Source organism: Oncorhynchus nerka, linkage group LG9a (genome assembly GCF_034236695.1).
Source record: "Oncorhynchus nerka isolate Pitt River linkage group LG9a, Oner_Uvic_2.0, whole genome shotgun sequence".
NCBI lineage: Eukaryota > Metazoa > Chordata > Actinopteri > Salmoniformes > Salmonidae > Oncorhynchus > Oncorhynchus nerka.
In genome coordinates, this window is record NC_088404.1 from 50413479 (window position 1) to 50440197 (window position 26719).

Here is a 26719-nt window from a genome sequence, read left to right on the forward strand (position 1 = left end):
ACATTTCCACTGCATTTCAGCCCTGCCACAAAAGGACCAGCTGACATGTCAGTGATTCTCTCGTTAACACAGGTGTGAGTGTTGACGAGGACAAGGCTGGAGATTACTCTGTCATGCTGATCGAATAACAGACTGGAAGCTTCAAAAGGAGGGTGGTGCTTGGAGTCATTGTTCTTCCTCTGTCAATCATGGTTACCTGCATGGAAACACGTGCCGTCATCATTGCTTTGCACAAAACGGGCTTCAGAGGCCCGGAACATCAAGAACTTCAAGGGGAGCGGTTCAATTGTTGTGAAGAAGGCTTCAGGGTGCCCAAGAAAGTCCAGCAAGCGCCAGGACCGTCACCTAAAGTTGATTCAGCTTCAGGATCGGGGCACCACCAGTACAGAGCTTGCTCAGGAATGGCAGCAAGCAGGTGTGAGAGCATCTGCATGCACAGTGAGGTGAAGACTTTTGGAGGATGGCCTGGTGTCAAGAAGGGCAGAAAAGAAGCCACTTCTCTCCAGGAAAAACATCAGGGACAGACTGATATTCTGCAAAAGGTACAGGGATTGGACTGCTGAGGACTGGGGTAAAGTCATTTTCTCTGATGAATCCCCTTTTCGATTGTTTAGGGCATCCGGAAAAAAGTTTGTCCGAAGAAGACAAGATGAGCGCCACCATCAACCCTGTGTCATGCCAACAGTAAAGGATCCAGAGACCATTCATGTGTGGGGTTGCTTTTCAGCCAAGGGAATGGGCTCACCAACACATCCTCCGAGAGCAACTTCTACCAACCATCCAGGAACAGTTTGGTGACTAACAATGCCTTTTCCAGCATGATGGAGCACCTTGCCATAAGACAAAAGTGAAAACTAAGTGGCTAAGGGAACAAAACATCGATATTTTGGGTCCATGGCCAGGAAACGCCCCAGACCTTAATCCCATTGAGAACTTGTGGTCAATCCTCAATAGGCAGGTGGACAAACAAAAACCCACAAATTCTGACAAACTCCAAGCATTGATTATGCAAAAATGGGCTGCCATCAGTCAGGATGTGGCCCAGAATTTAATCGACAGCCTGCCAGGGCGGATTGCAGAGGTCTTGAAAAAGAAAGATCAACACCGCAAATATTGACTCTTTGCATCAACTTCATGTAATTGTCAATAAAAGCCTTTGACACTTATGAAATTCTTGTAATTATACTTCAGTATTCCGTAGTAACATCTGACAAAAATATCTGACACTGAAGCAGCAAAATTTGTGAACAAACTATAGTTTTGGCAAAATTGGTCAGGACATCTACTTTGTGCATGAAGTAATTTTTCCAACAATAGTTTACAGACAGATTATTTAACTTATCACTCATTGTGTCACAATTCCACTGGGTCAGAAGTTTACATACAGTAAGTTGACTGTGCCTTTAAACAGCTTGGAAAATTCCAGAAATCGATGTCATGGCTTTAGAAGCTTCTGATAGGCTAATTTACATAATTTGAGTCAATTGGAGGTCTACCTGTGGATGTGTTTCAAGGCCTACCTTCAAACTCAGTGCCTCTTTGCTTGACATCATAGGAAAATCAAAAGAAATCAGCCAAGACCTCAAAAAACAAATTGTAGACCTCCACAAGTCTGGTTCATCCTTGGGAGCAATTTCCAAATGCCTGAAGGTACCACGTTCATCTGTACAAACAATAGTAGGCAAGTATAAACACCATGGGACCACGTAGCCATCATACCTCTCAGGAAGGAGACATGTTCTGTCTCCTAGAGATGAACATACTTTGTTGCGAGAGGTGCAAATCAATCCCAGAACAACAGCAAAGGACCTCGTGACGATGCTGGAGAAACAGGTACAGATGTGTCTATATCCACAGTAAAACGAGTCCTATATCCGCTGTACCCGCACCCCACCATACCCCTGTCTGCGCATTATGCCCTGAATATATTCTACCATGCCCCGAAACCTGCTCCTCTGCTCCTCCCCAATGCTCTAGGCGACCAGTTTTGATAGCCTTTAGCCGCACCCTCATACTACTCCTTCTCTGTTCAGTGGGTGATGTGGAGGTAAACCCAGGCCCTGCATGTCCCCAGGCACCCTCATTTGTTGACTTCTGTGATCGAAAAAGCCTTGGTTTCATGCATGTCAACATCAGAAGCCTCCTCCCTAAGTTTGTTTTACTCACTGCTTTAGCACACTCTGCTAACAGCTGATGTCCTTGCCGTGTCTGAATCCTGGCTCAGGAAGGCCACCAAAAATTCTGAGATTTCCATACCCAACTATAACATTTTCCGTCAAGATAGAACTGCCAAAGGGGGAGGAGTTGCAGTCTACTGCAGAGATAGCCTGCAAAGTAATGTCATACTTTCCAGGTCCATACCCAAACAGTTCGAACTACTAATTCTGAAAATTACTCTCTCCAGAAATAAGTCTCTCACTGTTGCCGCCTGCTACCGACCCCCCTCAGCTCCCAGCTGTGCCCTGGACACCATTTGTGAATTGATTGCCCCCCATCTAGCTTCAGAGTTTGTTCTGTTAGGTGACCTAAACTGGGATATGCTTAACACCCCGGCAGTCCTACAATCTAAGCTAGATGCCCTCAATCTCACACAAATCATCAAGGAACCCACCAGGTACAACCCTAACTCTGTAAGCAAGGGCACCCTCAGACGTCATCCTGACCAACTGGCCCTCCAAATACACCTCCGCTGTCTTCAACCAGGATCTCAGCGATCACTGCCTCATTGCCTGTATCCGCTACGGTGCCGCAGTCAAACGACCACCCATCATCACTGTCAAACGCTCCCTAAAACACTTCTGTGAGCAGGCCTTTCTAATCGACCTGGCCCGGGTATCCTGGAAGGACATTGACCTCATCCCGTCAGATGAGGATGCCTGGTCATTCTTTAAGAGTAACTTCCTCACCATTTTAGATAAGCATGCTCCGTTCAAAAAATGCAGAACTAAGAACAGATACAGCCCTTGGTTCACTACAGACCTGACTGCCCTCGACCAGCACAAAAACATCCTGTGGCGGACTGCAATAGCATCGAATAGTCCCCGCGATACGCAACTGTTCAGGGAAGTCAGGAACCAATACACGCAGTCAGTCAGGAAAGCTAAGGCCAGCTTCTTCAGGCAGAAGTTTGCATCCTGTAGCTCCAACTCCAAAAAGTTCTGGGACACTGTGAAGTCCATGGAGAACAAGAGCACCTCCTCCCAGCTGCCCACTGCACTGAGGCTAGGGAACACGGTCACCACCGATAAATCCATGATTATCGAAAACTTCAACAAGCATTTCTCAACGGCTGGCCATGCCTTCCGCCTGGCTACTCCTACCTCGGCCAACAGCTCCGCCCCCCCCCGCAGCTCCTCGCCCAAGCCTCTCCAGGTTCTCCTTTACCCAAATCCAGATAGCAGATGTTCTGAAAGAGCTGCAAAACCTGGACCCGTATAAATCAGCTGGGCTTGACAATCTGGACCCTCTATTTCTGAAACTATCCGCCGCCATTGTCGCAACCCCTATTACCAGCCTGTTCAACCTCTCTTTCATATCGTCTTGAGATCCCCAAGGATTGGAAAGCTGCCGCAGTCATCCCCCTCTTCAAAGGGGGAGACACCCTGGACCCAAACTGTTACAGACCTATATCCATTCTGCCCTGCCTATCTAAGGTCTTCGAAAGCCAAGTCAACAAACAGGTCACTGACCATCTCGAATCCCACCGTACCTTCTCCGCTATGCAATCTGGTTTCCGAGCCGGTCACGGGTGCACCTCAGCCACACTCAAGGTACTAAACGATATCATAACCGCCATCGATAAAAGACAGTACTGTGCAGCCGTCTTCATCGACCTTGCCAAGGCTTTCGACTCTCTCAATCACCATATTCTTATCGGCAGACTCAGTAGCCTCGGGTTTTCGGATGACTGCCTTGCCTGGTTCACCAATTACTTTGCAGATAGAGTTGAGTGTGTCAAATCGGAGGGCATGCTGTCCGGTCCTCTGGCAGTCTCTATGGGGGTGCCACAGGGTTCAATTCTCGGGCCGACTCTTTTCTCTGTATATATCAATGATGTTGCTCTTGCTGCGGGCGATTCCCTGATCCACCTCTACGCAGACGACACCATTCTATATACTTTCGGCCCGTCATTGGACACTGTGCTATCTAACCTCCAAACGAGCTTCAATGCCATACAACACTCCTTCCGTGGCCTCCAACTGCTCTTAAACGCTAGTAAAACCAAATGCATGCTTTTCAACCGATCGCTGCCTGCACCCGCATGCCCGACTAGCATCACCACCCTGGATGGCTCCGACCTTGAATATGTGGACACCTATAAGTACCTAGGTGTCTGGCTAGACTGCAAACTCTCCTTCCAGACTCATATCAAACATCTCCAATCGAAAATCAAATCAAGAGTCGGCTTTCTATTCCGCAACAAAGCCTCCTTCACTCACGCTGCCAAGCTTACCTAGTAAAACTGACTATCCTACCGATCCTCGACTTCGGCGATGTCATCTACAAAATTGCTTCCAACACTCTACTCAGCAAACTGGATGCAGTTTATCACAGTGCCATCCGTTTTGTCACTAAAGCACCTTATACTACCCACCACTGCGACTTGTATGCTCTGGTCGGCTGGCCCTCGCTACATATTCGTCGCCAGACCCACTGGCTCCAGGTCATCTACAAGGCCATGCTAGGTAAAGCTCCGCATTATCTCAGTTCACTGGTCACGATGGCAACACCCATCCGTAGCACGCGCTCCAGCAGGTGTATCTCACTGATCATCCCTAAAGCCAACACCTCATTCGGCCGCCTTTCGTTCCAGTACTCTGCTGCCTGTGACTGGAACGAATTGCAAAAATTGCTGAAGTTGGAGACTTTTATCTCCCTCACCAACTTCAAACTCCGGCTATCTGAGCAGCTAACCGATCGCTGCAGCTGTACATAGTCTATTGGTAAATAGCCCACCCATTTTCACCTACCTCATCCCCACAGGTTTTATTTATTTACTTTTCTGCTCTTTTGCACACCAATATCTCTACCTGTACATTTACATTTACATTTAAGTCATTTAGCAGACGCTCTTATCCAGAGTGACTTACAAATTGGTGCGTTCACCTTAAGACATCCAGTGGAACAGCCACTTTACAATAGTGCATCTAAATCTTTTAAGGGGGGGGGTGAGAAGGATTACTTTATCCTATCCTAGGTATTCCTGAAAGAGGTGGGGTTTCAGGTGTCTCCGGAAGGTGGTGATTGACTCCGCTGTCCTGGCGTCGTGAGGGAGTTTGTTCCACCATTGGGGGGCCAGAGCAGCGAAGAGTTTTGACTGGGCTGCGCGGGAACTGTACTTCCTCAGTGGTAGGGAGGCGAGCAGGCCAGAGGTGGATGAACGCAGTGCCCTTGTTTGGGTGTAGGGCCTGATCAGAGCCTGGAGGTACTGAGGTGCCGTTCCCCTCACAGCTCCGTAGGCAAGCACCATGGTCTTGTAGCGGATGCGAGCTTCAACTGGAAGCCAGTGGAGAGAGCGGAGGAGCGGGGTGACGTGAGAGAACTTGGGAAGGTTGAACACCAGACGGGCTGCGGCGTTCTGGATGAGTTGTAGGGGTTTAATGGCACAGGCAGGGAGCCCAGCCAACAGTGAGTTGCAGTAATCCAGATGGGAGATGACAAGTGCCTGGATTAGGACCTGCGCCGCTTCCTGTGTGAGGCAGGGTCGTACTCTGCGGATGTTGTAGAGCATGAACCTACAGGAACGGGCCACCGCCTTGATGTTAGTTGAGAACGACAGGGTGTTGTCCAGGATCACGCCAAGGTTCTTAGCGCTCTGGGAGGAGGACACAATGGAGTTGTCAACCGTGATGGCGAGATCATGGAACGGGCAGTCCTTCCCGGGAGGAAGAGCAGCTCCGTCTTGCCGAGGTTCAGCTTGAGGTGGTGATCCGTCATCCACACTGATATGTCTGCCAGACATGCAGAGATGCGATTCGCCACCTGGTCATCAGAATGGGGGAAAGGAGAAGATTAATTAGAGAACAGAGCCCTGGGGGACGCCAGTGGTGAGAGCGCGTGGTGAGGAGACAGATTCTCGCCACGCCACCTGGTAGGAGCGACCTGTCAGGTAGGACGCAATCCAAGCGTGGGCCGCGCCGGAGATGCCCAACTCGGAGAGGGTGGAGAGGAGGATCTGATGGTTCACAGTATCGAAGGCAGCCGATAGGTCTAGAAGGATGAGAGCAGGGGAGAGAGAGTTAGCTTTAGCAGTGCGGAGCGCCTCCGTGATACAGAGAAGAGCAGTCTCAGTTGAATGACTAGTCTTGAAACCTGACTGATTTGGATCAAGAAGGTCATTCTGAGAGAGATAGCGGGAGAGCTGGCCAAGGACGGCACGTTCAAGAGTTTTGGAGAGAAAAGAAAGAAGGGATACTGGTCTGTAGTTGTTGACATCGGAGGGATCGAGTGTAGGTTTTTTCAGAAGGGGTGCAACTCTCGCTCTCTTGAAGACGGAAGGGACGTAGCCAGCGGTCAGGGATGAGTTGATGAGCGAGGTGAGGTAAGGGAGAAGGTCTCCGGAAATGGTCTGGAGAAGAGAGGAGGGGATAGGGTCAAGCGGGCAGGTTGTTGGGCGGCCGGCCGTCACAAGACGCAAGATTTCATCTGGAGAGAGAGGGGAGAAAGAGGTCAGAGCACAGGGTAGGGCAGTGTGAGCAGAACCAGCGGTGTCGTTTGACTTAGCAAACGAGGATCGGATGTCGTCGACCTTCTTTTCAAAATGGTTGACGAAGTCATCTGCAGAGAGGGAGGAGGGGGGGGAGGGGGAGGAGGATTCAAGAGGGAGGAGAAGGTGGCAAAGAGCTTCCTAGGGTTAGAGGCAGATGCTTGGAATTTAGAGTGGTAGAAAGTGGCTTTAGCAGCAGAGACAGAAGAGGAAAATGTAGAGAGGAGGGAGTGAAAGGATGCCAGGTCCGCAGGGAGGCGAGTTTTCCTCCATTTCCATTTCCGCTCGGCTGCCCGGAGCCCTGTACATGATCATCTGATCATTTATCACTCCAGTGTTAATCTGCAATATTGTAATTATTCGCCTACCTCATGCCTTTTGCACACATTGTATATAGACTCCCCTTTTTTTTCTACTGTGTTATTGACTTGTTAATTGTTTACTCCATGTGTAACTCTGTGTTGTCTGTTCACACTGCTATGCTTTATCTTGGCCAGGTCGCAGTTGCAAATGAGAACTTGTTCTCAACTAGCCTACCTGGTTAAATAAAGTTGAAATAAAAAAAATAATAAAAAAATATCGACATAACCTGAAAGGCCGCTCAGCAAGGAAGAGGCCACTGCTCCAAAACCGCCATAAAAAAGCCAGACTACGATTTGCAAATGCACATTCATCTGGTCTGATGAAACAATAATAGAACTGTTTGGCCATAATTACCATCGTTATGTTCGGAGGAAAAAGGGGGAGGCTTGCAAGCTGAAGAACACCATCCCAACCATGAAGCACGGGGGTGGCAGCATCATGTTGTGGTGGTGCTTTGCTGCAGGAGAGACTGGTGCACTTCACAAAATAAATGTCATCACGAGGAAAGAAATTTACGTGGATATATTGAAGCAACATCTCAAGACGTCAGTCAGGAAGTTAAAGTTTGGTCGCAAATGTGTTTTCCAAATGGACAATGACCCCAAGCATACTTCCAAAGTTGTGGCAAGATGGCTTAAGGACAACAAAGTCAAGGTATTGGAGTGGCCATCACAAAGCCCTGACCTCGACCCTATAGAAAATGTGTGGGCAGAACTGAAAAAGCGTGGCCTACAAACCTGACTCAGTTACACCAGCTCTGTCAGGAGGAAGGGGCCAAAATTGTCCCAACTTATTGTGTGAAGCTTGTGGAAGGCTACCCAAAACGTTTGACCCAAGTTAACAATTTAAAGGCAATGCTACCAAATACGAATTGAGTGTATGTAAACTTCTGACCCACTGGGAATGTGATGAAAGAAATACAAGCTGAAATAAATCATTTTCTCTGCTATTATTCTAACATTTCACATTCTTAAAATAAAGTGGTGATCCTAACTGACCTAAGACAGGGACTTTTGAGTAGGATTAAATGTCAGGAATTGTGAAAAACTGAGTTTAAATGTATTTGGCTAAGCTGTATGTAAACTTACGACTTCAACTGTACATAAAGCTGAGTGACTCACTCATCCACAGCTTTGGATCAAAATAAATAAGTACCAACATTCTTTCTGATAGTCTTTAATAAAGATAAGTTTTGGTTATCCTTACCAGGACACCATGTACAGTAATATAATAGCCATTATGGGCTATTAGCAGGACAATTTACCTTTACCAACACCTCTTTGTATTTGGATACTTTGTGGAAGGGGGCTCCCGATTTAGATGGGGGGCTCCTGCAGTGCAAAATGCGTTGCTACAGATGCAGGATCGATACCCATGCCGGCTGCCACCGGGAGACCCATTAGGCGGCTTTTGGTTTTAATTTTGATTCCTCCAATCCTCTATATGTAATTATTGGCTGAGAGTCACGTCATATTTTTTGATTTACTGTAGGCCACATGAGTCTCACTGTTGTTGAGTAATGTGCTGATAAAAGTGGTGTACGTCTTATTTATTTAAAGAGCACATTAAAGTTAGAAGCAACAGGATTTGAAGCAATAGCCTACAACTATTTTTTCACCGTTTCGCATTGCTCTGAGACAAGCATGGGGACTTATCTGGATAAATCAACGAGATTTTTATTTTCACTGAATCACCGTTTGGCTATTGGTTAGACTACAATTATACAATTAGGATGTAGAAATGTTATGCTCTTAGTGTAACCTTTATTTAACTAGGCAAGTCAGTTAAGAACAAATTCTTATTTACAAGGACAGCCTACTCCTTCCTCCCTGTCGGGGAATTGAACCCCGGTCTCCTCGCTTGCCCGCACGACACGGGGATTCTTTAGCTAAATAGCCCAGTATTGTAGCCCACTCCCGACCGTCACGTTGTACAGCTCCATATTTTCCATTCCATCCTAACGGAAACCCAGAGGGTTTTTCATTTTTCTTTTCTTCCATAATATTAATCAATTTAATTAAGCAACATTTCTTAAAATCAGTCCCATATACTATGTTCTTACAAAAAAGGTTTGAAATTGTCTAGTACAGCCACTATTGAAGGCTATCAAATGCTTCTCAAAGATCCCCTCTGGTGGTCAAACTAGCACTAACTAGTATTTATGGTACCAGTGGTTCACACTTTACTGCTCCTCAGCCATAAGAAGTTTTGAGTAGCTTGGATGAATAAGGTGCCCAGAGTAAACTGCCTGCTACTCAGGCCCAGAAGCTAAGATATGCATATTATTAGTAGAGTTGAATAGAAAACACTCTGAAGTTTCTAAAACTGTTTGAATGATGTCTGTGAGTATAACAGAACTCATATGGCAGGCAAAAACCTGAGAAAAAAATCCAACCAGGAAGTGGGAAATCTGAAGTTTGTAGGTTTTCTTGTCTTTGCCTATCCAATATACAGTGTAAAATTTTGTCCGATTGCAATTCCAAAGGCTTCCACTAGATGTCAACAGTCTTCAAAGCCTTGTTTCAGGCTTCTACTGTGAAGGGGGAGAGAATAAGAGCTGTTTGAGTCAGGTGTCTGGCAGAATGCCATGAGCTCAGTCTCGCGCGCGGCCGTGGGCACGAGCTTTGTTCATTTTCCTTTCTAAAGACAAAGGAATTGTCCGGTTGGAGTATTATTGAAGATTTATGATAAAAACATCCTAAAGATTGATTCTATACATCGTTTGACATGTTTCTACGAACTGTCATGGAACTGTCGTCTGAAGTAAGTGGCTGCGCCTTGTGAATATGGATTTGTAAACTAAACTTGCGAACAAAAGGGAGGTATTTGGACATAAATTATGGACTTTATCAAACAAAACAAACATTTATTGTGGAACTGGGATTCCTGGGAGTGCATTCCGATGAAGATCATCAAAGGTAAGTGAATATTTATAATGTTACCACCTAACTGAGGAACTCAATTTAACCTTGCGCAATACCTTAGATGCAGTTGCACCCCTAAAAACTAAAAACATTTATCATAAGAAACTAGCTCCCTAGTATACAGAAAATACCTGAGCTCTGAAGCAAGCTTCCAGAAAATTGGAACGAAATGGCGCCACACCAAAATGGGAGTCTTCCGACTAGCTTGGAAAGACAGTACCGTGCAGTATCGAAGAGCCCTTACTGATGCTCGATCATCCTATTTTTCCAACTTTAATTGAGGAAAATAAGAATAATCCAAAATTTATTTTTGATACTGTCGCAAAGCTAACTAAAAAGCAGCATTCCCCAAGTGAGGATGGCTTTCACTTCAGCAGTGATAAATTCATGAACTTCTTTGAGGAAAAGATCATGATTATTAGAAAGCAAATTACGGACTCCTCTTTAAATCTGCGTATTCCTTCAAAGCTCAGTTGTCCTGCACAACTCTGCCAGGACCTAGGATCAAGAGAGACACTCAAGTGTTTTAGTACTATATCTCTTGACACAACGATGGAAATAATCATGGCCTCTAAACCATCAAGCTGCATACTGGACCCTATTCCAACTAAACTACTGAAAGAGCTGCTTCCTGTGCTTGGCCCTCCTATGTTGAACATAATAAATGGCTCTCTATCCACCGGATGCGTACCAAACTCACTAAAAGTGGCAGTAATAAAGCCTCTCTTGAAAAAGCCAAACCTTGACCCAGAAAATATTTAAAAACTATCGGCCTATTTCGAATCTTCCATTCCTCTCAAAATGTTTACAAAAGACTGTTGCGCAGCAACTCCCTGCCTTTCTGAAGACAAACAATTACATTTACATTTAACCTCTTGCTTCTACTCGGGACGCTTGCGTCCCAACTAGAGCTCTGGAAATGCAAATGCGCTACGCTAAATGCTAATAGTATTAGTTAAAACTCAAAAGTTCATTAAAATACACATGCAGGGTATCAAATTAAAGCTACACTCGTTGTGAATCCAGGCAACAAGTCAGATTTTTAAAATGCTTTTCGGCGAAAGCATGAGAAGCTATTATCTGATAGCATGTAACACCCAAAAAGACCCACAGGGGACGTAAACAAAATAATTAGCATTTCGGCGTTACACAAACCGCACAATAAAATAGAAAACATTCATTACCTTTCACCATCTTCTTTGTTGGCACTCCTAGATGTCCCATAAACACTATTTGGGTTTATTTCGATTAAATCGGTCCATATAAAGCCTAGATATCGTTATATGTAGACTGTGTGATAAACGAAAAAAACATTGTTTCAAAACGTAACGTCATTTTTTAAAATTCAAAAAGTCGACGATAAACTTTCACAAAACACTTCGAAATACGTTTGTAATGCAACTTTAGGTATTAGTAAACGTTAATAAGCGATAAAATTCATCAGGAGGCGATGTAAAGATCATTAGCTGTCCGTCTGGAAAAATGTCCGGCTAGAAACTCAACGAAAATATCCGGTCCTAGACCATAGGAGATACGGTGCCCTGCATGTGTTTGACCAAGAAAAAACTCGAAGGGAAATGACAAGACTCTAGACACCGTGTGGAAGCTGTAGGTACTGCAACCTCAGTCAATTAATTGTGGTTCACCTTTATCAATGGGTTCAAGTAGCGCATGGATATATTTTCCCATTTTCAGTGATCAGTTTTTCCTGTGCTTTTCGATGTAAATGCCGTTCTGGTAAAGCCACAGCAGTGATTTAAACCAGTTTTATAAACGTCTGAGTGTTTTCTATCCACACAGACTAAGCAAATGCATATACTATATTCCTGGCATGAGTAGCAGGGCGCTGAAATGTTGCGCGATTTTTACAGAATGTTCAAAAAAGTAGAGGGTCGACTTAAGAGGTTAAGTCATTTAGCAGACGCTCTTATCCAGAGCGTCTGAAGACAAACAATGTCTACGAAATGCTTCAGTCTGGTTTTAGACCCCATCATAGCACTGAGACTGCACTTGTGAAGGTGGTAAATGACCTTTTAATGGCATCAGACTGAGGCTCTGCATTTGTCCTCGTGCTCCTAGACCTTAGTACTGCTTTTGATACCATCGATCACCACATTCTTTTGGAGAGATTGGAAACCCAAATTGGTCTACACGGACAAGTTCTAGCCTGGTTTAGATATTATCTGTCAGAAAGATATCAGTTTGTCTATGTGAATGGTTAGTCCTCTGTGAATGGTTTGTCCTCTGTAAATTTCGGTGTTCCTCAAGGTTCCGTCTTAGGACCACTAATGTTTTCACTATATATTTTACCTCTTGGGGATGTCATTCGAAAACATAATGTTAACTTTCACTGCTATGCGGATGACACACAGCTGTACGTTTCAATGAAACATGGCGAAGCCCCAAAATTGCCCTCGCTAGAAGCCTGTGTTTCAGACATAAGGAAGTTTACTGCTAACCTACAAAGCATTACATGGGCTTGCTCCTACCTATCTCTCTGATTTGGTCCTGCCGTACATCCTTATATGTACGCTACGGTCACAAGACGCAGGCCTCCTAATTGTCCCTAGAATTTCTAAGCAAACAGCTGGAGGCAGGGCTTTCTCCTATGGAGCTCCATTATTATGGAATGGTCTGCCTACCCATGTCAGAGATGCAAACTCGGTCTCAACCTTTAAGTCTTTACTGAAGACTCATCCCTTCAGTGGGTAATATGATTGAGTGTAGTCTGGCCCAGGAGTTTGAAGGTGAACGGAAAGGCTCTGGAGCAACGAACTGCCCTTGCTGTCTCTGCCTGGCCAGTTCCCCTCTTTCCACTGGGGTTCTCTGCCTCTAACCCTATTACATGGGCTGAGTCACTGGCTTACTGGTGCTCTTTCATGCCGTCCCTAGGAGGGGTGCGTCACTTGAGTGGGTTGAGTCACTGATGTGATCTTCCTGTCTGGCCCCCCCCCCTTGGGTTGTACTGTGGCGGAGATCTTTGTGGGCTATACTCGGCCTTGTCTCAGGAAGGTAAGTTGGTGGTTGAATGTATCCCTTTAGTGGTGTGGGGGCTGTGCTGTGGCAAAGTGGATGGGGTTATATCCTTACTGTTTGGCCCTGTCCGGGGGTATCATCGGATGGGGCCACAGTGTCTCCTGACCCCACCTGTCTCAGCCTCCAGTATTTATGCTGCAGTAGTTTATGTGTCGGGGGGCTAGGGTCAGTTTGTTATATCTGGAGTACTTCTCCTGTCTTATCTGGTGTCCTGTGTGAATTTAAGTATGCTCTCTCTAATTCTCTCTCTCTTTCTTTCTCTCTCTCGGAGGACCTGAGTACTAGGACCATGCCTCAGGACTACCTGGCATGATGACTCCTTGCTGTCCCCAGTCCACCTGGCCGTGCTGCTGCTCCAGTTTCAACTGTTCTACTTGTGACTATGGAATCCTGACCTGTTCCCTGGACGTTCTACCTGTCACAGACCTGCTGTTTTCAACTCTCTAGAGACAGCAGGAGTGGTAGATATACTTTTAATGATCGGCTATGAAAAGCCAACTGACATTTACTCCTGAGGTGCTGACTTGCTGCACCCTCGACAACTACTGTGATTATTATTATTTGACCATGCTGGTCATTTATGAACATTTGAACATCTTGGCCATGTTCTGTTATAATCTCCACCCAGCACAGCCAGAAGAGGACTGGCCACCCCTCATAGCCTGGTTCCTCTCTAGGTTTCTTCCTAGGTTTTGGCCTTGCTAGGGAGTTTTTCCTAGCCACCGTGCTTCTACACCTGCATTGCTTGTAGTTTGGGGTTTTACGCTGGGTTTCTATACAGCACTTTGAGATATCAGCTGATGTACGAAGGGCTATATAAATAAATTTGATTTGATCAAAAGTTAGTGGTTCATTTTATCTCTATTTCTGCTTTTTGTGACTCCTCTCTTTGGCTGGAAAAATGGCTGTGTTTTTCTGTGACTAGGTGTTGACCTAACATAATCATATGTTGTGCTTTTTCTGTAAAGCCTTTTCGAAATCGGACACTGTGGTGGGATTAACAACAAGTTTATCTTTAAAATGGTTGTATGTTTGAGGAATTTTAACTGAGATTTCTGTTTGAATTTGGCACCCTGCATTTTCACTGGCTGTTGTCAAATCGATCCCGTTAACGGGATTTCAGCCGTAAGAAGTTAAATAACGTGCCATAGAATTCTGTGGCACCATGCAATCTGCGCTGCAGTACGCTGCAACCTTTAAAGGACGAACCACTGTAGTTTTGATGTCTTCACTATTATTCTACAATGTAGAAAATAGCAAAAATAAAGAAAAACCCTTGAATGAGTAGGTGTTCTAAAACCTTTGACCGGTAGTGTATGCTTATACATATTTATAACCTCCATTTGTACCCTCTTCCCAGACAAGCCCTTCCCCCTCCTAAGTCTAGGATGTACAATGAATCTCTACGGCTAGGCAGGTGGTGTTATCGTCCCATCCCGAGTCCGGAACCTTTGGTACTCCTCCACACATCTCCCGGTCTTCTTTATGGTCAGGAGAGGCTTTGAGACTAGGGAGTATACATTCTGGCAGCTTGCCTCAGTCCCTTGTTAATTTTCCGGACTCATACACAAAGGGCTATTTGAGAATAAGCGACCCATTCATACTCAAGTGAATATATTGATGTAAAAAATATTGAGAGAAAAAAATGATATAACAGTGAAGCTATAACATACTGAGAGACGAATAATGATATAAAAATATGATATAAGACAACGTCATAGGGCAGTAGTTTATAATCTATTAAATCTAACACATGCCTCCGATCTCACCCTTACGAAAACCTTCTGTCTCAGAGACAGGCCCTCTTTGCTATATGATTATAAACATACTAAAACATGCTCAAGTCCATAGCCTCGGGGGGTAGGGGTGCAGCACCCACTCAATTATTTAAAATTAAATTAAAATTGAAAAAACTTTATTACTATTAGCGGACCAATAAAGATGTCTGTAACACGTACAAAAACATTATTTCAGCATCTCCACTTTGGCAAAAAAGATAGTTGTATAATCAACCTTTTCATGCGTGAGTTCCAAATATCTCTAACAGTTGTTTTATGCACTCACTGCTTCAAAACGTGATTGACACAAAAACATCCAGTGATTTTGCATAGCCACATCGATTCAACAGAAATACTCATCATAAATGTAGATGATAATACAAGTTATACACATGGAATTATAGATTTCCCTCTCCTTCATGCAAGCGCTGTGTCAGATTTTTTTTAAAGCAAACCATGCAATAATCTGAGATGGCGCTCAGAAAATAAGTAAAATTTTCCGCCATGTTGGAGTCAACAGAAACCAGAAATCATATTATAAATATTCCCTTACCTTTGATTTTCATCAGAATGCACTCCCAGGAATCCTAGTTCCACAATAAATGCTTGATTTGTTCGATAATGTCCATTATTTATGTCCAAGTAGCTACTTTTGTTAGCGAGTTAGGTACACATATCCAAACGCTAGTGCAGGTCCCGCATAACTTCGGACAAAATCTTCAAAAAGTTATATTACAGGTCGAAGAAACATTTCAACTAAGTATAGAATTAATCTTTAGGGTGTTGTTATCATAAATCTTCATTAAAGTTCCAACCGGAGAATTCCTTTGTGTCTAGAGAAGCAATGGAACGCAGGTCGATATCATGTGGAATGCGTGTTACCAGGAAATGGCTCTCTGCCAGTAACCTGACTCATTCAGCTCTTATTCAGGCCCACAACACAGTAGAAGCCTCATTCAAGTTTCTAAAGATGGTTGACATCTAGTGGAAGCCCTAGGAAGTGCAACTTCATTCATATCCCACTGTAAATTCAATAGGGCCTGGGTTGAAAATCAACCAACCTCAGATTTCTCACCTCCTTTGGATTTCTTCTCAGGTTTTCGCCTGCCATATGAGTTCTGTTATACTCACAGACATCATTCAAACAGTTTTAGAAACGTCAGAGTGTTTTCTATCCAATACTACTAATAATATGCATATATTAGCAACTGAAACTGAGGAGCAGGCCGTTTACTCTGGGCACCTTTCATCCAAGCTACTCAATACTGCCCCAGAAGGCATAAGAAGTTAACAAACTTCTCTTTTCGATCAAGTATGCAGACATTTCTGCAGTCTTGCACTAACTTTTTCCCCGTGGCATATTATCTGGCTGGCGCTTGCATTGCCTTCATTGTTGTATTACTTTCAAATAATAACTTTGGACATGTGTACGTTCCTATCAAAGTAAGTGCTTTATTTTCTGTATATCGTGTTGTCGTTTCTATTCATATAGTATGTCTGTATGTATGAAGCATAATGTATTTACAGTTTTATTCACATGTTTTTAAGTTCTGGTGACAAATAATGCATTCTGAAATTTGCATCGATTTTAATGGACACCTATGAAGTGTGTAAAATACGTTTTTGAAGGTTGTACTGATTATGATGAGCTAAAGCTAAGCTTTTTGCAAGCTATGTCTGGCGCCATGTTTGTTGACATAATACAATGCATTCTGAGTGTCACATAAATGTCTGTCAGACCAAAGATGTTAGAGGTGACGGAATGGTTCAATCATATTTTTCAAGTAAACTTCCGTAAGTGAATGATTGTAGACAACATCCATACTGCAAACAGTCCAAACTCATCTTGCCTCTTCTTATTATCTTTGGTTGACGCGAAAAAACAAACATGGTGTCACGCAAAAACTACCCATCGTCGGATTACTTTCGATTTTTAGAAAGTGATTTACTCAATTAATTCGATCAATGGTGAGCTCACCTGTGATGTGATGAATTGTAAATAGTAATTGCTATTAGCTAAGTTATATTGTGGTTTCTGTCAGCCGAGAGTTAGCTAAATATGACTGCTTGAGTTACGTCAATCTTTCCTCAGTTAGCGTAATAACTAATATAGCCTACATTTTCAGGTTTGGATGATTGCGTTACGCTGTCGCTACTTCTGTGAATGTCTGAACATTGCATCCAAAAATAAACTGGTCACATTCAAGATATAACTTTGTAAGGACTGTATTTGTGAAAAATGTTCCTGTGAAAAAACAGTGTCACCAGCTCAAACGCTGACTGTTGCGTCAATCGAAACTGGACGGTCTAAATAAGCGTTCTAATCACACAGATTTGAGCGTTACATTGCAAGGACCACTGTAGAATGATCACACCAGTTTGTTGATACGTATCAAATCGTTAAGAAGTGCAAGATTCAACAATTGGAATTGTAAGAAGATGTTGCCCTGTCCCTTTCTCTGTGATTGTCATTCATTGGAATCCAGAAAGAACAAAACCCTGTCCTCAAACTTTAACATTAAAAGGTGCATAACTACGTGAAAGACACAAAACATCTGCATTATGTAAAACATTTTCCTACATCAAATGACAGCTACTTTTTGTGCAGTATTAATTTAACATCCTTACAAACCACTTAATGTAAATGTACATTACTGTATTGTACATAGGCTGGTCACCACTAGCTGCTAGCTTTCTGGAGCATATTGGACTGTTAGCTGAATAGATCCATTGGCCAATTTCTTGGGCCATGATACCCATTTTGCCAATTGGACTTGGACCTCTCTGCTACTCGGAACCCTACTAATCCATCACGACTGGTCTATCGACGTCACCGCACACGGAGACTAAAACTGACTTTCCTCTGTTGAGACGTCCCTCTAAGGCCCTTCTGCTAGCTTGCTAGCCCCGGCCCCCAGCTGTGCCCTGGACACCATATGTGAATTGATTGCCCCCCATCTATCTTCAGAGCTCATGCTGCTAGGTGACCTAAACTGGGACATGCTTAACACCCCGGCCATCCTACAATCTAAGCTTGATGCCCTCAATCTCACACAAATTATCAATGAACCCACCAGGTACAACCCCAAATCCGTAAACACGGGCACCCTCATACATATCATTCTAACCAACTTGCCCTCCAAACACACCTCTGCTGTTTTCAACCAAGATGTCAGCGATCACTACCTCATTGCCTGCATCTGTAATGGGTCTGCAGTCAAATGACCACCACTCATCGCGATCAAACGACCACCCCTCATCACTGTCAAAAGCTCCCTAAAACACTTCAGCGAGCAGGCCTTTCAAATCGACCTGGCCCAGGTATCCTGGAAGGATATTGATCTCATCCCGTCAGTAGAGGATGCCTGGTTATTCTTTAAAAGTGCCTTCCTCACCATCTTAAATAAACATGCCCCATTCAAAAAATGTAGAACAGGAACAGATATAGCCCTTGGTTCTCTCCAGACCTGACTGCCCTTGACCAGCACAAAAACATCCTGTGGCGTTCTGCATTAGGATCTAATAGACCTCATGATATGCAACTTTTCAGGGAAGTTAGGAACCAATATACACAGGCAGTTAGGAAAGCTAAGGCTAGCTTTTCAAACAGAAATGTGCATCCTGTAGCACAAACTCAAAAAAGTTCTGGGACACTGTAAAGTCCATGGAGAATAAGACCACCTCCTCCCAGCTGCCCACTGCACTGAAGCTAGGAAACACTGTATCCACCGATAAATCCACTATAATTGAGAATTTCAATAAGCATTTCTCTACGGCTGGCCATGCTTTCCACCTGGCTACCCCTACCCCGATCAACAGCCCTCCACCCCCCACAGCAAATTGCCCAAGCCTCCGCCATTTCTCCTTCACTCAAATCTAGATAGCTGATGTTCTGAAAGAGCTGCAAAAACTGGACCCCTACAAATCAGCCGGGCTAGACAATCTGGACCCTCTCTTTCTAAAATGATCTGCCGAAATTGTTGCAACCCCTATTACTAGCCTACTGTAAGTTGCTTTGTATAAGAGGGTCTACTAAAATTGAAAAGGAATGAATAAACCATATCAGAATTCACATAGAAATAAGTTGAAGAACCTGGAAAACAATCGCAGCACCCTCACCCCCAAACTACTTCTCGTGACTATAACTAGTCAGTTTCTAACACTGTTGTCCCAAAATCTAATTACAGCAAATTACACAAATACAGTGCACAGTAATACTGAATGTGTGTAAATTATGGATGATCAAATCCATATGGTTTTGTACACTTTGGATGGGAATGAATGGATTTCGGAACTCTATAGGGAGCCATTTCGAACTTCAAACATGGTTTTATCCTGCACAGACTGGTTGTGACTTGGAACCTGAACTTAATTGAGGAAACCCAGTTTGGAATGACAGGTCAATGGGATCGCCCCGAGGTCTACATCCATTTAAACTGCAACTACATCACAACTAACCCCAATTGTTAAAGGTTGGGATTGGGTGAAAGAGAAAGCTGATCACGGAACAGCACTTAGGGGAAAACAATTCAGAGTTCCTCTTGTCTTGAGGATGAAGCTGTGCATATCCACTCCATTACTAAGACTGTAATTGGGCCAGCCCCTCAGCACGTGGATCGATATTGACGAAAGCACAGTCTGTTTATGGGAGTCAATCACAGGTGACTGGTTGCTCCTTAATTGGGAAGGACGGGCTCATAGTAATGCTGGAAAGGAATAAATGGAATGGTATCAAACATCAAACGCATCTCTTCCACTCCACTCCAGCCATTCTTATGAGACATCCTCCTCCCCTCAGCAGCCTCCTGTGGAGTCAATGGAGTGTAAAATCAGAGCTTTTGTGTCCAGGATGTAACGTATCCTTCACCAGACATTGAGATGTTGTTTTTTCTGAGACTTGCATTGTCACCGGGAGGTGTCAAATATGAGGGGGGTGGGTGTGGGGAGGTCTGAACTAAGAACTGGGAGATGTACTGCACCTAGCAGATAGTTTACATTATCCACTTTGTTAGGGCAGCACCTATCAGCCTGTCAGGCCCTTCCTCTCCCTTGTTCTGACCTCTGATGCTACCTGCTATTCCATCAGTATTTAATTCACAGTCAAGACATTGCTCATGCCGCTGCTTTAGGCTGGAGATTCAACCTGTCGGGTCATTCTCCACTTTCACCTTTTCTCCTCAAGCAGATCACTGAATATTTATACTCTCCTCCATGTTGGGTAAGTAATATCTGTGCTGACCATGAAAATGATAATGGCTGTATTAGATTAATGCAACATATCAATGCAGGTCTATCACATTTCCCACATTGTATTTTTAGATCCGGAGCAGTTGCTTTCTGTATTACAAAGAAGGGAGACAAAGGATGCTGTTTTGAGAGCAATATGCTGCAATATCACGATCAAGGTCAATTAAATCACAGAAACACTGGGCATGGTATATGTTTCCTTTTGGACAGTTCACTTAGTTAGCCCAGACAAAAGAAAGGGACTAATGCATAGCTATTGAGAACAATACACCTTGTCAGGCTGACACTACATATTTAATTTAATTTAATTTTACCTTTATTTAACTAGGCAAGTCAGTTAAGAACAAATTCTTATTTTCAATGACGGCCTAGGAACAGTGGGTTAACTGCCTGTTCAGGGGCAGAACGACAGATTTGTACCTTGTCAGCTCAGGGGTTTGAACTTGTAACCTTCCGCTTACTAGTCCAACGCTCTAACCACTAGGCTACCCTGCCGCCCCAATATTCCAACAACTATGTGCTAAAGTACATCTCATTCACATCCCTCTGGGAACCAAAACTCCATACCGTAGTCAGTCGTTTCACATCACTGGTTTGACCTTTTCGTGTGTCTACCACTGGTCAGCTGCTGACATCAGACCTGATTGGCATGCAAGAACTGTTATAAGCTGTCATTGATAGTTTACAGCCCTCTGGGGTTAGAAGTAAAACCTATTTTAATAACGCTGACTATATTCTAATGGGGTATCGGGTAACTGAGCTTAATCTGCTTCAATAGCGAACATGCCAAGCACACAGGACAAACGTCTCAATGCCAGAGCAATATTGTCAACCCATAACCTTGCTAATACCCATTGGCAACAGGACAGGACAGGATGATGATGGTTGTGTTTAGAAAATCTCTCAATTTTTAACAAAGGCCCAGCCACTAGCTTGGGAGAGGAAAATAGTTATCTAAATAAAGGCCGTTGCGTAATGTTTTTATGATGACACCCCACCAAGCCTGTGGAAGCCCCATCTGCATTCTAATGTCCAAGACAGCGGAACAAAGCCTGCTACGCTAACCAACTGAACCTTGAAGGGATGACTCGTCATAAATCTTTGACCTTTTCACAGACTTCAGAGTAGACTAGACCTTAGCCTGAGTCAAACCTAAGCTTAAATAATATTGAGAACAAGGACTATTGGAAAAAATAAACATAATCCCAATTTCAAATAGCGGAAACAGAATCCTCACCTTGAAGAGCCGCAGGATGTTGGCCACCATGATGGACACCGAGCTAGCCGCTGCCCCTATGACCCCCACCACCTTATCCGGCTTGGCAAAGATGGGTGCGTCCCCGTTGGCGCAGCGCACGTCTGAGCCATCCCTCTCGATGAGTGCCTGAACAAAGGTCAGTGACTGCTCCAGGGCATAGGTGTCTCTGGAACACGTGTCCAGGATGCGCGCCCCCAGGGTCACGTTTGGTAGCAGCTCTGGGTCCTTGTTGATCAGGTCAATGGCAAACAGCATGGCCTCCAGCCTATGAATGCCCTTCTCTTTCTTCAGCTCCCCGCAGGGCACTCCTCTCTCGCCACGGGAGTGCACAGGGAATAGGCCACCCAGCATGATGTCACCGTCCAGCCGGATAGAGTGGGCGTACTCCTGCAGAGGCAGCTGCGGGTCCGAGACCTTCTGAGTGGCAGAGACCAACAGCCAGTAGCATTTGGTAGTCAGTAGGAAGAGGAAGCAGTAACGGGAGAGTGAGGGGTGTTTGGACTCCCTGGCCATGGTGGTAGCAGTGCGGGTGAGTGGGATAGTGGGTCAGGGGAGGGATGGTGTAGCACTGGAAGATCGGAGCAGCAGGCAGCTGGTGGGTGGTGGTGGGTGCACAGGGTGGGGCGTACCATGGGTGCCCCTCTCTAAATCAGGGTAAGGTTAGGGATGATTACCTCTTGGTTTCAAAGAGCTGCTGATGCATGTTCCTGGCATCACTGGAAAGGGGGTGCAGTTTGAGTGATATAAGGGAGCTGGAGAGAAGAGAGGCTGAGTTTCTCACACTGGCTGGACAGTGGTGATCTCTCTCTGCAATCCTTGGCATCACATGCTCAAAAGACCCTGTTTGTGATGTGAGACAAAGGGAAATACAATTAATCTGTTACACAATGTAGGGTTGAGCTCTCTATTAGAGACAGGCACCTAAGTCATTAAACATATACAGAGAGGTCCGGAATTACTGGATCCCTTGATAAAGAAGACTGTATGAAATAAATAAGTACAGAGGTATATTGTATGCAAAAAAAATCCAAAATTGTATTATCTTATAATAATGCAATTGTCCAGAGAAAGATTTTTCAGTACTCCAGCACCCTCCCCTTGCAAGATATCGCCACTGAGCCTCTTTCTAAAATGTTTTATGAGATTGGAGAACACATTGGGAGGGACCTTAGACCATTCCTCCATACAAAATATTTCTCAATCCTTGATATGCTTAAACTGAGTTTATGGACTGCCCTCTTTATTTCAAACCACATTTTTTTAATAAGGTTCCAGTCCGGAGACTGAGATGGCCACTGCAAAATGTTGATTTTTCTTTGAGAATTTAAATGTGTGCTTGGGGATATTATCTTGCTTGAAGATCCACTTGCGGCCAAGACTCCTGGCAGAGACAACCAGGTTTTTGGCTAGAATATTCTAGTACTCTGTAAAGTTCATGATGCCATTGACCTTAACAAGGGCCCCAGGACCAGTGGAAGAAAAATACCCCATAATATCAAGATCCACAACCATATTTTACAGTATGGATTAGGTATTTTCTGCATGAGCATTGTTCTCTCTAAGACCAAACCCACGTATCATATGACCATAACACCGGTTCCAATCCAAGTGCCAATGCCGTTTAGCAAATTCCAGGCGGTGCTATGGTCAGATGACATGAAAATAGAGCTCTTTGGCCCAGACACCAATGGTGGATTACTTGTTAAACAAAATCTCTATCTCTGAGCAATTGTATTAGTATAAAATCATTTTAAAAATTGGAGCATAGCTCAGTATTTATTTTATAGTGTTTTTTGCTCATCTGTATCAAGGGATCCAATAATTCCGGACCCCGCTCTATAAGAAAGGCATACGACCACACGCAAAGTCACATATGCTGTTTCTCCTCGCTCTTTCTCAAACACATACACTATATATATACACCAAAGTATGTGGACACCCCTTCAATATATATACACAAAAGTATGTGGACACCCCTTCAAATTAGTGGATTTGGCTATTTCAGCCACACCTATTGCTGACAGGTCTATAAAATTGAGCACACAGCCATGCAATCTCCATAGGAAAAGATTGGCAGTAGAATTGCCTTCCTGAAGAGCTCAGTGACGTTCAACGTGGCACCGCCATAGGCGGCCACCTTTCCAACAAGTCCGTTCGTGGAATTTCTGCTCTGCTAGAGCTGCCCCGGTCAACTGTAAGTACTGTTATTGTGAAGTGGAAAAGTCTAGGAGCAATAACAGCCCAACCACGAAGTGGTAGGCCACATAAGCTCACAGAGCGGGACTACCGAGTGCTGAAGCATGTAGCAGGTAAACATTGTCTGTCCTCAGTTGCAACTCTCACTACAGAGTTCCAAACTGTATCTGGAAGCAATGTCGGTACAATAACTGTTTTCAGGAGCTTCATGAAATGGGTTTCCATGGCCGAGCAGCCGCAGACAAGCCTAAGATCACCATGTGCAATGCCAAGTGTCGGCGGGAGTGGTGTAAAGCAGTGGAAATTAGTTCTCTGAAGTGATGAATCACACTTCACCATCTGGCATTCCGACGGACAAATCTGGGTTTGGTGGATGCCAGGAGAACGCTACCTGCCCCAAAGCATAGCACCAACTGTAAAGTTTGGTGGAGGAGGAATAATGGTTGGGGCTGTTTTTCATGGTTTGGGCTAGGCCCCTTAGTTCCAGTAAAGGGAAATCTTAACGCTACAGCATACAATGACATTCTAAATCATTCTGTGCTTCCAACTTAGTGGGAACAGTTTAGGGAAAGCCCTTTCCTATTTCAGCATGACAATGCCCCCGTGCACAAAGCGAGGACCATACAGAAATGGTTTGTCGAGATCAGTGTAGAATAACTTGACTGGCCTGCACAGAGCCCTGACCTCAACCCCATCGAACACCTTTGGGAGGAATTGGAACGCCGACTGAGATCCAGGCCTAATCGCCCAACATCAGTGCCTGACCTCACTAATGTTCGTGGCTGAATAGAAGCAAGTTCCCGTAGCAATGTTCCAGAATCTAGTGGAACACCTTCCCAGAAGAGTGGAGGCTGTTATAGCAGCAAAGGAGGGACCAACTCCATATGAATGCCCATGATTTTGGAATGAGATGTTAGACAAGAAGGTGTCCACAAACTTTTGGTCATGTGGTGTATGTGCACACGACACACTAAAGGCATCAAATTCAAATCTGGACCTCGAAGTCAGTTCTAATGCTTTTTTCATTCTTCCCCTCTAATCAGGGACTGTTTTAGACCTGGGACACCAAGTGGATACAATTAATTATTAGGTAGAATAGAAAACCAGCAGTATGCCAGACCTCCAGGGAATGATTTTAATACCTCTGCACATAAGCATGCACCCATGCACAGGCACACACACACACGCACACACACACACACACACACACACACACACACACACACACACACACACACAAAGGGGCAGACACAACAAACATCCACATGACACAGCAAGGAATCTCCCCTTGAAAACGGTGAACTCCTCAAACATACGCACATCTGCAAAAACTCTGTCTACAAAGCTGAGACTGTGCTTGATAAAAACATCAAAGAAGTGTATTATCATGTAGTAAGCTATTGCATTTGCAATGACTCTTATCCTTACCCTGATGTGAATTTAAATTGCTGTGATGTTGTTTTACATAATCCATAGATATGTGTTTTACATAATCCATAGATATACAGTAAGCTACATAAGAATCGACACAGCAACATACCCTACAGCCTTACAGATATATTGCCGCACAATAGCATCGATGACAATGACAGAAACAGTGTGTGTGTGTGCGCACGCTGGCTGCTAGCCTGTAAAATGAAAACATGCCCGTCCTTTCTTTCGGAACTGAGAGGTTGGCTTACTGTCTTTTCTTTCACTGTTGCCTACATAAAAACTCATTATCCACACTTATTTACGACTCAGAATACTTTTTGGTACAAATGACAATTCTCTTTAGAGTGCCCCTCGTGATTACAGAATCATACAAATGTTGCGCCTGATCAATGGAGGCTTCATGTGCACATTACAATTGTGTGACATAGCTGTCAGACAGCTCCGGCCCTTACTCTAATCGTTCTTACCTTTTAACCAGATACTGATTGCTACCTGGGAAAACAGTGTGTGCCCTCCCCAGCCAGTCACTCTCATCCCAAAGAGTAACATGGCAGTGAGAGAAAAATGTGCAAGATGTGCATTGTGCACTCCTACATTGGTCTAAATACTTGTTTTTCTTTACAAAATGTCAAATGTACAAAATACCAAACAATAACGTTTGTTACAGTTATAAAACAATTGATCTGTAACTCTTTAAAAGAACCCATCGCTGCACAAATGAAGCATGTCGATAACAACCATATGTAGCATAGCATGAGTAGGCCTAAGAATGCATGCACCTGTGCTGCACGTTCCCTTCTGTGGTGAACGGCGCACAATTATTAGCCACCTCCTAAACTCCAGACGGGCATGCGAACATTTCCATCATAAATGGTTGAGTTGTTCTAGCCTCACAAAAGGTATTGTTCTATGCTAGTAGCCGACTAATTTATGATGGATATTCTGAGTATTGAGAACATGACACATTTCTTGAACTAAAACTTTTGAACGTAATGAGAAAATGTAGATTTTCGCCTAAATAATACCCCAAAGTTTTTAAAAATCTCACTTTTGAGGACACAAGATCAAGTACATAGTAGATATATTACTAAAATATTGTTTTCCTATTCAACAAAAGTGTGGTAAGTGACTGAAATGCTTTCTGGGGTAAAGGACAAATGCTTTCCAAATACAGTAACAATCAAATTATAAACAATTTACTGTAATATTTCACCTTTATTATAACTGTAAAATAAATATGATCATATTTAGTGACAGTACAAATTTGACCCCATTTCATATAACTGATGACAGAGCATTTTCTGCCAAGCCTCCTCTGAGTGACACAAAGAGAACATTTGAATGTCTGCAGACTCATTTCAAGTTCAGCTTTCCTTATAAAGTTATTTTGTCCCTGTTTGACCAAGAGACAGTGGTCATGTTTCAATGCTACAACATTACATTTTTTTCATGTTGAGAGTTTAAAATCTGGATGAATAATCACAACTGTTGGATTGGTTAGACTGTCCCCTTTAATATGCTATCTCCAAGGCTGGGCTTCGTCCTTCAGAGGGAGATGAAATCTATTCTTTGTCTGGAAAGGGAGTGACGTGTAACATTTTCTGGCCTATGCAAATGTGGGGGGGGGGGGTAAACCCATTCAAGTCAGCTCCACTGACAGAGTGGTAGCAGAAAGCAGACAGATGGGGCTTGCTGGCACTATAAGGCACTGCAATGTTTACAGAGCTCTTTGTACACCAAAAGGTCAGTCGGAACCGGTCCAGAACCACTCAAAGTC

General features: G+C 44.0%; 1 protein-coding gene across 1 annotated transcript in view; it reads right to left on the reverse strand.

Annotated features, from left to right (window-relative positions):
* Positions 1–26719, reverse strand: part of LOC135573302 (metabotropic glutamate receptor 8-like) — a 43102-nt gene that overhangs the window by 13538 nt on the left and 2845 nt on the right. Inside the window, exon 2 of the mRNA XM_065022157.1 lies at positions 21292–22152. Coding sequence (XP_064878229.1) covers positions 21292–21825 — 534 coding nt within the window. The 5' untranslated portion in view covers positions 21826–22152. The remainder of the gene's footprint in view (positions 1–21291; positions 22153–26719) is intronic.